The sequence below is a fragment of the Arachis hypogaea genome, chromosome 15 (genome assembly GCF_003086295.3).
Source record: "Arachis hypogaea cultivar Tifrunner chromosome 15, arahy.Tifrunner.gnm2.J5K5, whole genome shotgun sequence".
NCBI lineage: Eukaryota > Viridiplantae > Streptophyta > Magnoliopsida > Fabales > Fabaceae > Arachis > Arachis hypogaea.
Genome location: NC_092050.1, coordinates 159,548,558 through 159,561,098, shown reverse-complemented (window position 1 = coordinate 159,561,098; position 12,541 = coordinate 159,548,558). Strand labels below are relative to the sequence as shown.

The 12,541-nt window shown below is 31.8% G+C and overlaps 2 protein-coding genes across 2 annotated transcripts; one reads left to right on the top strand and one right to left on the bottom strand.

Moving 5' to 3' along the window:
* Positions 1-3,746: 3,746 nt before the first annotated feature.
* On the bottom strand, positions 3,747-11,965 carry LOC112751940 (cellulose synthase A catalytic subunit 2 [UDP-forming]). Its single transcript, XM_025801276.3, has 14 exons — positions 11,126-11,965; positions 10,607-10,802; positions 10,221-10,435; positions 10,027-10,129; positions 9,770-9,941; positions 9,321-9,587; positions 7,820-8,165; positions 7,584-7,721; positions 7,348-7,473; positions 7,032-7,244; positions 6,647-6,917; positions 6,352-6,548; positions 5,900-6,250; positions 3,747-5,753 (listed from the first exon to the last, which is right to left on the bottom strand). Exons 1-14 carry the CDS (start codon positions 11,204-11,206, stop codon positions 5,172-5,174), a joined length of 3,258 nt encoding a protein of 1,085 aa, XP_025657061.1. The 5' UTR covers positions 11,207-11,965; the 3' UTR covers positions 3,747-5,171.
* LOC112751942 (chlorophyll a-b binding protein, chloroplastic) lies at positions 3,803-4,717 on the top strand. Its single transcript, XM_025801277.2, has one exon. The coding sequence runs from the start codon at positions 3,803-3,805 to the stop codon at positions 4,595-4,597; it is 795 nt and encodes a 264-aa protein (XP_025657062.1). The 3' UTR covers positions 4,598-4,717.
* Positions 11,966-12,541: the final 576 nt, after the last annotated feature.

Genomic DNA, 12,541 nt, shown 5'->3' with positions numbered 1-12,541 from the left:
AGGTTAATTTAGTGTAATTTTATTGGGTTTAGGGTCGGATAAGGGTCTCAAAAATATACCCGATCATTATTTCGGGTCGGGTCCGAGCCATAGCTCGGTCACCCGAAATCGGCCCGGTGGCCCCGGTCATCATACACAATTAATATTTTGTATTATTAGTGATGGATGATGGCTATTATTACGTGGAATTTAAGTATTGTAAACCTTAATATTTTGTGTTATTAGTCATTGTATATAAGACTATAAGTTAATGTTTTATGTTTAAAATACATAAGACTTTAGACTAATGCATAATATTGTGTTATTTGTATTGATTTAAATATTTGGTGTTATTAGGCAATATTAATATTGATTATGGTTATGCTTTAATTTTAGAGAAGAGTTGGTTCTTATTATATTTTTCTAAGTGAATTTTACTATGTCAAATAATGGTTGAAATTTTGGAAATTTAGATATTTTTACATGCTAACTTACAAGAAGATATCAAGTTAATATAATGTCTAGGTTTTCACCCGGTATAATCGTAGCCCGAAAATGTATAGGTTTCATCGAGTCTAGGGCCGGATTTAGGTCTAACAAATAGGCCCGATATATATTTCGAATTGGGTTTGGGTCACATCAAACCCTGTTTCATCCGACCCATACACACCCCTAATTATAAAAGTATTAGAGTATCTCTTCCTCTTACTAGCTGTTTAAGCATAACTAAAGTTTATATAAAAGCATTTTTGTAGTGTTCCTTTAAATAGGTATAATTAAATTATTTATATATTTCATCAGAAACAAAGAAAAAATTAACAACATTAATAATAGATTTAAACAATAATAGATTTTCTTAAGTAACTTATTAATTAATTGCAAGTTTGCAACAAGATTATTCAAAAGGTTACACACAAGGTATCATATATGAGAATATGACAAAGAAATTAGAGTTGTTATTCTTATAGTATTACTATGACGGTTAATACAAGTTGAATGGTAGGTATTACTCTAGGTTGGCATCCTTGTAAATTTCATGCTGATGCTGAGTTATCAATGGATAAATAATTGAGACTTGGAGCAAGCTACGCAAATTAATTATCAATTTAGTTATTATATATTTGTTTATAAATATATATTTTTTAATTTATTTTTAATATATATTTATATTTTAATATATATTTTATATCAATAATTAATTTAATAATTATTTTTTTATATATCTAATATGATTAAATTTTTTAGTTAATTAATATTAACTAATTTTTTGTTAATTTTAAAATAAATAAAATAACTTTTAAAAAATTAGAGACCTAATCAAATATATAATGTTGCGCAATACTAATAATTCACACTTACTCTCTAGGTACTCGTTTCTCAAGATTTAGTCAAAATACTATATATAGCTTAATTTTATTGATTTATCACAAATTTTATAGATACAAATAAAAGCATTAGAGTATTTCCTTCTCTTTAGTGTAGGGTCAATGAACTTTATATAAACAAATAAATAAGGTATAATTCAATTCTTTTATATATTTTTTTTTATTGTCTCTTTTGTAGCTAGCTGAGCCATGAAGAAGATACTCAAGAATCAGACATACTAATTTTTCTGAGCTATATTTGAGGTCAACCCATTGATTATTACTATAAAAAAAAATGAAGCATTTATAACAAAAATTTTATATCAATTTTCAAATGGTTACAAAGTGTTGTTTTTTGTAACAAAAATTAATTATTATAATTACAAAATAAGAATGTTTTATAACAACATAATAATTTGTTACAAAATATTTTAATATTTTGTAATAACATTATTTTTTTTGTTATAAATTGCGTTAATTTTTGTAATAAAATAATATTTTATACGTATAAATATGATATTATAATTTTATAGATTAATGATTCTCTTTTTATAGTTTCATCAAATTTGTAATTAAGTTTCTGTATTTTTTTTAATTGAGTCTTTACATTACGTTTAATTTTATAATTATGTCATTTTTATATCAAAAATGTTAAAATTAATAAAATATTTTTTCAAAAATTATTTAATTAAAAATCTAATTAAGTTTTTAATAGTAGATATCTTTAGTTTACGGAAAAATATTCAATTAATTCTAACATTTTTTACATTACGAAAGATCTAATTACAAAATTAAGACTAGTTTAGGGATTCAATTAAAAAAAATATATAAAGACTTAATTAAAAATTTAATAACTATAAAAACCAACAAAATCATTAAACATAATTTTATATATAATGAAACAAAAATAATATTTACTCGAAATGAATACCAATCAAAGTATTTGTACCTAAAAAAAAAACAGTCGATGGCTAAATGCAAAAATTAGTACCCTAGTTGAAACAATGTTGTTATTTAATAATAGTCATTTGAATATAATGGAATTATTTAATGCAAATTAATTTCACCATTTCATTTTTTTTTCCTTCCTATCTACCACATATCTTCTATCCTTTTATCATTATATTTGAATGAGTTCTTGTGTTGTTTTTTTATGCTTGTAATGGTGGAGTAACGCAAACTTTTTGCATGTCTCCTTCCTTAACTTTTGCATGAGTAACTACCAAAATGAAAATAAAAATATTCTAAATTTAAATTATACAACAATTCTTATGTGGTAAGATGTTAACTATTAATGGTGATAATATTAATATTAATTTTTATATAATATGAATAGATAGATGCATGAGTTCTTTTGACTATGATAGAAATTAAACTAATGGTTGTCGACTCCAAATAGAGCAACATTTTATGGCGAGAGATATAATTACATAAATATATATATCAACATTATTTTTATAAGATGATTATTATTCAAGACATAAACAAATAAATGTTAATGGTCCAATAATGGAGATGATTTGTTGAGCTTGTTATCTGTGATTCATATATCTTTCGCTGATAACTGTTGTTATCCTTTTGGACTATGCAAATATATATATATATATATATATATATATATATATATAAAACTTTTAAATATTAATTTACTTAAAAAATAAATATTTAGCATGCAAGACAATAATATATAATGCCTTAGTTATCTGAATTAAAGATTTTATTATTAATTAAGCAATTATTGGAACTTGTAATAATAATTTTAGATTTTAGATATCATGATCTCAAATCACAATTCTTATGCCGTTGGTAACCATAGCATGAACCATAAAAAGAAGATAAGACTATCTATTATTGACATTGAGATTAAAATAATGATTGAAGCGAAATACTAATAATCTAAGAATTCAATTTTGATACATTCTCAATTTAAAATAATTTTATATAATTATATAACGCTATATAGTAAAAATAAATATCTAACTACAAAATAATTATTTAAAAGAATGGATGTTATTATACGATTGTATAAAATATTTTACAATACCAGTGCATCAAAATTAAATCATAATCTAATATTACAATATAACTTGGTGTTTAATAATGATGAGACACACTATACGTAACACTATACACATTTCTTTGTTACCAATGTAAGATACATTAGAGATATTATAGCATATCCAAAATCACAAATGGCAATTCCTTATTGGACGGTATAGTTATTTCTCAAGATGTTTGATATATTTCCCAAGGAAAAATAAAAGAAAAATCATGAATGATAAGTTGTAGGTATGAGCTTATAAAACAAAACAGATTTTTCAAGCCAATAGAATCTCGGATATAGATTTCATAAGATAAGGACGTTTGCCATATATATAGTGTTAAGTGTTAACCTATCAAAGCATCAACCATTCTCTTAACTCTTCACTTTCATTTCACAAGTTTTCTTTTCTTCATTAATGGCTGCTTCAACAATGGCTCTCTCTTCTCCCTCATTGGCTGGCCAAGCAATCAAGCTTTCACCCTCCAACCCAGAGCTTGGTGTTGGAAGAGTCACCATGAGGAAAGCAGCCACCAAGCAAGTTTCCTCTGGAAGCCCATGGTACGGCCCAGACCGTGTCAAGTACTTGGGCCCATTCTCGGGTGAGCCCCCGTCCTACCTCACTGGTGAATTCCCTGGTGACTACGGATGGGACACTGCTGGGCTTTCCGCTGACCCAGAAACATTTGCCAGGAACCGTGAGCTTGAAGTAATCCATAGCAGGTGGGCCATGCTTGGGGCCCTGGGCTGTGTCTTCCCCGAGCTCTTGGCCCGCAACGGTGTCAAATTCGGCGAGGCGGTGTGGTTCAAGGCCGGGTCTCAGATATTTAGCGAGGGTGGGCTTGACTACCTGGGAAACCCAAGTCTGATCCATGCTCAGAGCATTCTTGCCATTTGGGCCACCCAGGTCATCTTGATGGGCGCAGTTGAGGGCTACCGTATTGCTGGTGGGCCTCTTGGTGAAGTGACTGACCCACTATACCCAGGTGGAAGCTTTGACCCATTGGGCCTAGCTGATGATCCAGAGGCCTTTGCGGAGCTGAAGGTAAAGGAGCTCAAGAATGGCAGGCTGGCCATGTTCTCTATGTTTGGGTTCTTTGTTCAGGCTATTGTCACTGGAAAGGGCCCACTAGAGAATCTTGCTGACCACCTTGCTGACCCAGTCAACAACAATGCTTGGGCCTATGCTACAAACTTTGTACCTGGAAAGTGACTATGCTCATACTATAGAGAGAAATGTAGTGAAATTCCAGTGTCTATTTTATGATCATATTGTTGTATGGTGAGGTATCTATTGGAACATGTGAAATGTGAATTAATTTGTGTTCTTTAATATGTTTTTATGCACTTTTTATGAAATTTAATTATATAGTGATATTTAATATAATAACAAGCAATAGCTTAACAACTATAGATTTTGAGATGCTATGAACTGATCATGTTTTATTCACTTGGTGCAAAAGCTAGAACAAAATCACTTTTGGTTACAAATATGAGATGCCTTATTCAGAAAGAAACTATAAATTACAACCTCCTCACCTCATCTATGGGAATTTAAACTAACCTTGAATCCAAGCTTATGTAACCCACAGAAAGCACATGTATAAAAAAAGAATAATGAAACTCTAAATTGTTTTATGCACAGCCCTTTTGTATATCTACAAACATCCACCACAATGAACCCTTTCTGTAGCAGTGTCTCTCACCAAGAGATTCTTCTGCATCTACTGATGTTATTTGACAAAAAAGTTTATGCAAATTTTGATTTTGTTTATGTGCCTTAGTCATCAATCACACTTCAATCCACAAAGTTCCAAAACAATGTCATTTTTGGCCAAAAAAGGGTTGATCCTCACCCAAAGAAGTGTCAAGATTGAAGCAAGGAGAATAGCCCAAACCAAAATGATTGTAGGAACACCTTCTTGTTTTCCCATAACACCCTTGAGGAAGGGGTAAAGATGGACAATGACCCAAAGTGCAAAGAACAGCTTCCCAAAGAGAGGACCCCAAGAATCATAGCCATTGTTTATGGCATCAGAGACACCAACAATAACTCCAATGATGTTTATTATGAGCAATGTCAATGGAGGAATCAACAATGATGTCCACTTGAATATGTAGAGTTCAGCAAACTCTCCATCATCTGCAGCTTTGGATGTCACAGTGAAGTTTGTGTTAACTCCTGCTAGGACCTTTAGCAACCCTTGAAAGAGGGCAAAGAGGTGCGAGGAGGCGCCACCGATCACCCAAAACTGCTCATTCCTCCACCAGTCATGTATGCCAACTCCTCCCCATTGCATTTCCAGTATGCTAGTTGCAGCTATAGAGATGAAGAGTGCCATGAAAATTATGCTGGCATAGTTGCTAATCTGAGAACAAGAAAATGAAGCATCAATGAAAAACTATGTAAAAGAAAATCTACTTTCTTTCGGGGACTAATTTGTTGATCTCTTAAGAACTAAGTTAGCAACGTTCGACATGAGAATACAATATCTTGTAACGCAAGTAATCCTACCTCAGGGACTATGAACTTCCCAGTGAGAAGACACACAGCAGGCAAAGTGCAGTAGGCAATCAAGGGAATTGAAGTGAGAGGATAAACAACTGAGTTTATGTAAGAAAACCGCTCTAGCCACTTCAAGCCGCAACCATAACCATACCATAGAGGACAATGCCTACTAAACAGGATCTCAACCGATCCAAGCGCCCACCGGAGAACTTGATGCAGACGGTCAGAAAGATTTATAGGGGCTGAACCCTTAAAAGCAGGCCTTTTCGGCATGCAATAAACCGATCTCCAGCCATGACAGTGCATCTTGAAACCTGTTAGAATATCCTCTGTAACTGAGCCATATATCCACCCAACCTGAAACCCAATTTAGCACAGGATTAAATACACATAACACTATCAAGCTTAAAAAGCCATAGTTGAAAAATCTTTAAGTATAGAAGAGAATCAAGAGATACCTCTTTACCCCATTCTGTCTTATCTTCATAACCACAACTAATTACATGAATGGCTTCTTTCAAGAGTGTAGCAGAACTTGCTGCTTTTGGAAGGCCTCCATCTTCCATAAGTGTTGCAGCTATGAACACAGCAGATTGCCCAAATTTTTTCTCAAATTTCAGTTGAGACATCAATAGTGACTTCTCACTCTCAACTCCTAGATGCAACAAAAGTATGTGTTATTTACTTATTTTTAGTATCTTATAATACTTATTTCCAAACAATAACACACTGCAAATTTTAAGTGTTCCTTACCTTCAATTCCCTCTTCTATGTTTTCTAGTGTATGCATGTGCTTTGTATCATCCTTATTCTTTAACATTTTCATACTTGACTTCCCTTTGTTCTTCTTCTTCTGAGATCCACAACAGAGGCAGCAACACCATTTAGGCCAACAGTTACACGTCCTCCGTGGTGGTTTCTTGGAAGAGGGGGCATCATATCCATAAAGTGCATGCCTCCTGAAGACACACCCAGTTCCCACATATATTGGTCCTTGGATTCCATCTAAACCTTTCATATTGATCTACACAGAAATTGAAACCTGAGATTAGTTCTTCCTTCAAATCAAAATAACAATCAGAGACACATACAAAAAAAAAAAAAGGGTCAAGAAGAGAACATTAAAATTGTTACATACATCAAAGAACACAACATTGCGATTCGAGTATCTATCGTGACGATCGATCCCATCAAATCTTTGAGGAAATTGTACATAGCAAATTTTCTTCCCTGATGTAGGATCCATCATGAAGCACATGGCTTCACGAAGGGCCTTACTATTGTTTATGTAGTGATCACAATCAACATTCAGCAGGTAAGGAGCATTGGAGATAATTGCTGAAACTCTCACCTTTTGAAAAAAAAAAAAAACATCATATAAGCTGGTTAGAGAAATGAAGACACAAAAGAAAGCTGAGAAAAAGTTTTGATAGACACATAAAAATGGATTCTACCAAAGCATTCATAGCTCCAGCTTTCTTGTGGTGCTCATATCCAGGTCTTTTCTCACGAGAAACATAAACAAGGCGAGGCAATTCGTTTCCCTCAATGTCGCGAACACCATTTTGACCAAGGAAAACCTACACAAAGAGTATCATCATTCATCACAATTGAATTCAAAATTCATCCAAACAAGCCTTGTGATTATGAACTATGACTGAAACTGAAAAACAATATATATACTACTCACCTGAATCATTCCAGGGTGGTCTCTAACATTGTTTCCAGGCCATAGAGTCCCATCCTGCATTGTCCAACCATCCTCAGGAACCTTCTGTGCCGTCGCAACCAATGCATTAATCCTCACCTTGAATTCTTCATACTCCCTCTGTCAAATTTTCAGCACACAATGTTTAGAACTCAATAAAATAGATCATATTTTAGATTACTTGAAACACAAGCAAAATGAAAAGATATTTTTCGAACCTTAATAGCGCGACGCTCTCTGATAAATGCTGCATCAACTTTGTCTTTGAGATAGTCAACTTTTTGTGCAAAGTACCATTCAGGAGCTCTGGGTTCAATGCTGAACTTCTTGCAGAATGGAACCCACTTCCTTGCAAACTCAGATGTCTCTGAAAGTGCTTCGAATGTAAGCATGGCAGCACCATCATCAGAGACATAGCATGCAACTTTCTCCACTGGATAATCCACAGCAAGGATTGAAAGAACAGTGTTTGCAGTGATAAGTGGAGGCTCCTTCATAGGATCAACAGTACTAACAAACACATCTACACAAGCTAATTCTGATGGCTTCCCTTCCTTCTCATACCTGTTACATTGTAAACCGTTAGCTTTAGAATAATCAGTACTCCCTCCATTACAAAAGAAATTAAAGTAGTTTCATCATCATTCTTAGATATTTGATGTCACTCTATTTTATAAGATAAGTTTTTTTAGTTGGTATAGTATTCTTTAATGATGATAGGTTATGAATCTATGATACTAAGATTCTTTTCTTTCATTTACTTTTTTTAATATAATTTAATGATAATAGGTTATGAGAAAAACTACCATCAATAATTAATAATACTTATTAAAATTTAATTTAAAGGATAGTTATTAAAAATAAATTATAAAAAATCACAATAAAAAAGTTAATCATATGTGCTAATTTATTCCTCTGAAAAGAAATCATTATTATAAAAAAAAAAATTAAACTTAATTTGATCATAAAGATAGGGAAAAAAAAACCCTTAAATAAGAGAACAACAATTTAGCACAATTGTGATCTTAAAATTTTTCAAAAGAATTATTTATAATGTGTTAATATGTTCTTTTGATAAAAATTATCACTATATTTTTAAATTTTAAATTCAAAATTTTACCGTAAAGAATAAAATCTTAATAAGAGAAAACTAATTTAGAAACATTAAGCAAACAAATGTATAATTTTCAATAAATGTTCTAAGTTTTTATTTAGATTTTAGAAAGTGTGTATTCTTCTGCAATGGTTGAGAATAATCATTATTATTATATTCATATTGATTAAAACAATATTTAAATTCACAATTTAGTTGTTTCACGTAATAATTTATATACCTTATTATTCAAGTTTTGGATGTATAATTTCAAATACAACTATGACTTTATTTCTTTTCCAAATTGCATTCATATATTGATGTTATTAACTTATTATTGCAATTAGAAGATAAGTTACAATGGACAATAGCATAAGCAGTTACTCTTAACTCACACATGTAAACAATTAGTTAATATATGTAAAAGTAAATTTACTCTTAATTAAATACAACTTCTTAAATTAACTTATTCAAAATACATTTAGTATTAATTTTAAAAATTTATTTATGAAACAGTTTTTTATATACAAAATTAATTATTTATTCTCTAAATCTAGTTTATTTTGAAACCGAGACAGCAATGAAGTAATGAATAATCACAGATACACATACTAGTTAAGAACTACCTTAAAGATAAACGATCAAGGTATGTTTCTCTTTCAATTGGACACCATTTTGGGAACTGATCAAGAATCCATGAAGCAGCAAACCAGATTTCACATATGACTGATGTGAGCCACAATGCATATGCATCATTCACAGGGTGCAGAATTCTATAATGAAAGAAGAGGCAGAGAATTGCAATCCTGAGAACTATGATTATTCTGTATGGATTTATTCTGCTTGAACTTATTGGCAACTTTCTCCATAGTGGTTGTCTCCCCTCATCCATTCTATTAGAAGAAATTCAAGTGAAAATTTTATTGTAAGAGAAATGTAATTTAAAGTTATAGAGTTTAATTTTGATCACATCAATCATTCACGCGATCAATATAAAAGATAATTATTTTTGCTGATGTGACGTTACGTAGTTGGATACACGTGTAAAACTGTTTTATAAGAATTTTTCACCTACTTTGGTAACTCAGGGTCATCAAACTCATCAAGATCCTTACACCCTTCATGCTTAACCACTTGAAGTTTTTCAGATTGCTTCTTCTTCCAGTCCTCCATTCTTTCCTTCCATGCAACACTTCCATATCCATAAACTGCCAAGTCTTTCTTAGGATCCATAGCTCTTGCTTGAACTGCATCACCAGCAGCATTAACTTGTCACATTAATGGATACACACAAACAACTTTGACTTTGAAGTTTGACCTTAAAAAAATTACCGGGCACAGAGGAATCAGGAAAAGGCATAGGATGAACACGTTTTCCACGAGGCATGAATGGGGGAATAATGAGGGCATGTTTATCAGCAGAGATTCCAACATCCTTAATTGACACACAAAAGAATATTAGAGAAAAAGACTCAAAAATGAACAGCTACAAGAGTTAGAGAATTATGCTTTACATTTTACTTTACCTCTTGACCATAAGTTAGTAGAGGGATCTCAGAACCTGCCACAGAAGCTGCATCAAACTCTGAAGGTGTGGTACTGATTCCTAATCCACCATTAAGGCGAGAAGATAGCATTGTTTCAGCAATGTGATGATGATGAGGGTGGCTGCCAATATCAAACTCATTCTCCAAATCATCAACACCATCCTCTTCTTCATCACCCTCAACTCTAGGACAACCTGATATATAAACAAAAGAAGTTAAAACATATATATGTTTGGTAAGTGTTTTGGAACAGAAAATACAGAGACACTGAGACAATCAAGATAGATTGACTTGGATGTTTTAGTATTTCTATATTTCTATTCTGAGACAGTTACTAACTAGGGATCAAAGTTGAAAGATGAAACCTTTGATGCGGTTGTATCTTGTTTTGCATTGAGGGCAAACTTGGTTCCCTTCTCTTCTTTCATACTCATAGCAAGGCTTGCAAACAGGGAATGCACACTCATTGCAAGCAACAAATGGATCACCATTAATTGTGACCTCTACTTCATCACCACAGATCTGGCATATTTGTCCACTCAATTCTGTAACAGCATTCACCTGCATAAATCATGATAGCAGTTATGCTAATTAAGCAACATCGTTTCATGAAAAAAACTTGGATGGTTGATGACTTCACCGACACAAGATTTCAAAGTATAAAAAGGATAACCTTCAATTACAACACTTATTTCAGAAGCTAGTTGCAAAAGAATCAGTTAGGCCTCAATTTTAGCATAGAAATCCATGAAAACAAAACCCAATGGAGATCTTTGTTTTTCTTATTCAAACTCTCCACGTGGCTTTGTGAAGTGTGCACAAGAATAAAAAAAAGACACACATTTTTGGAAGATTATTATGTATAAGAAAGAGAAGAGACTCACTCTTGCAGTGTCATCAGCATTGATAAGAACAAACTCATTCCTGTTATGAGACCCTGCAATGAGTCTTCCCTTGGTATCCATTAACACCTCTCAGCTCTCACACACAATATAACAAACACAGCTTGTGCAAATATAGAAAAACAAAAGGAGTTGGTTGTTAACAACTAAAGAAAGTTGTTAAAACGATTCTTTTCTTGCAGAATCCAGTTTTGTAACATATTTGCCATGTTACTACTAATTTAGTAGTACTAAACTTAACTAGTCTCTCCCTTTTTTCTCTCAGAGACACACACAAAGTTGCAGCAAAACACGTTTATAAGAGAGGAGTGTAGAGAAAGAAAAGGGAGAAAAGGAAAAAGTGAAAACATCATACACACACAGAACAAGACCAAAAACAACAACTTATTATGTATCCGTATGTATATGTACAATTGTACATGTGTGTTGTCAACTGTACCGTAGTTAGTTGGATACATATACAAGTGTTTTCTTATTCTAATAATGTCATAATATCTTAATAATTTGGGTTGGTCGAGTAGTTAACTCACTCGTCCGCTTAAATAAGTATTGAAGATTCGAAAATTTCAACTTATGCATGCAGTAATTCATTGATGAGCGACAAACTCTTAAATAGAACTTAAATTTACAACGAATTAATTTTTAACATGCCAGATTAAAAAATACTGTAAATAACTAAAAAAATATGTCACAATATATGTTATATTAAGTAATCTAGCCAATTATATTAAACCAAGGTAAAACATCTTAATAGTTATCAAAGAATAATAATAATAATAATGCACTCGTGAATATCAATGCCTAACTAACTGTGTCTGTCTCAATGATATTTGTATATAAGAAAATATATAAATATATATATTTTTTAGATTTGAATATTAATACTTTTAAGCTTGATGGAACTTTCGGTGGGTCCCTATGTTTTGTTTGGGTGGATGGTGCTGAATGCTGATGTTGGTGGAGCAGAGGAGTTGAAACTATTTGAGAATGTAAAATTCAGTCAGGTAAATAATTTACTTAACTAAGTCAACTCAAAAATATTAAGTGTGCTTGTTTTGAATTAGTTCAGCATCTCCATTATTTGGATCAAAATGATGCTTTGGATGAATGATTAAATTAGAAGATTCTTTTGATCCGTTTGGTACCTTTAATATATATATATATATATATATAACTTGAAATGAAAATTAACCTATATATTATTAGGTTAACAACCAAGTATGTTTATTATTTTTTTTTTACCAAAGATATGAGACTCGAACTCGCAACCTCTTAATTAAGTATGGGGAGACTATGTCATTTGAGTTATTACTCATTAGCCCCAAGTATGTTTATTATATACCCGCTTTAATTTATTGTTATATTTAGGTAAGAATATCTTTTTTCGAATTTTGTATA

Coding starts and splice junctions, on each gene's coding strand:
- LOC112751940 (XM_025801276.3), bottom strand. CDS start 11,206: ATGGATACCAAGGGAAGACTCATTGCAGGGTCTCATAACAGGAATGAG. Junction 9,942..10,026: donor TCCTGATTCCTCTGTGCCCG/GTAATTTTTTTA, acceptor CTGGTGATGCAG/TTCAAGCAAGAGCTATGGAT. Junction 5,754..5,899: donor GGAAGTTCATAGTCCCTGAG/GTAGGATTACTT, acceptor TCTTGTTCTCAG/ATTAGCAACTATGCCAGCAT.
- LOC112751942 (XM_025801277.2), top strand. CDS start 3,803: ATGGCTGCTTCAACAATGGCTCTCTCTTCTCCCTCATTGGCTGGCCAA.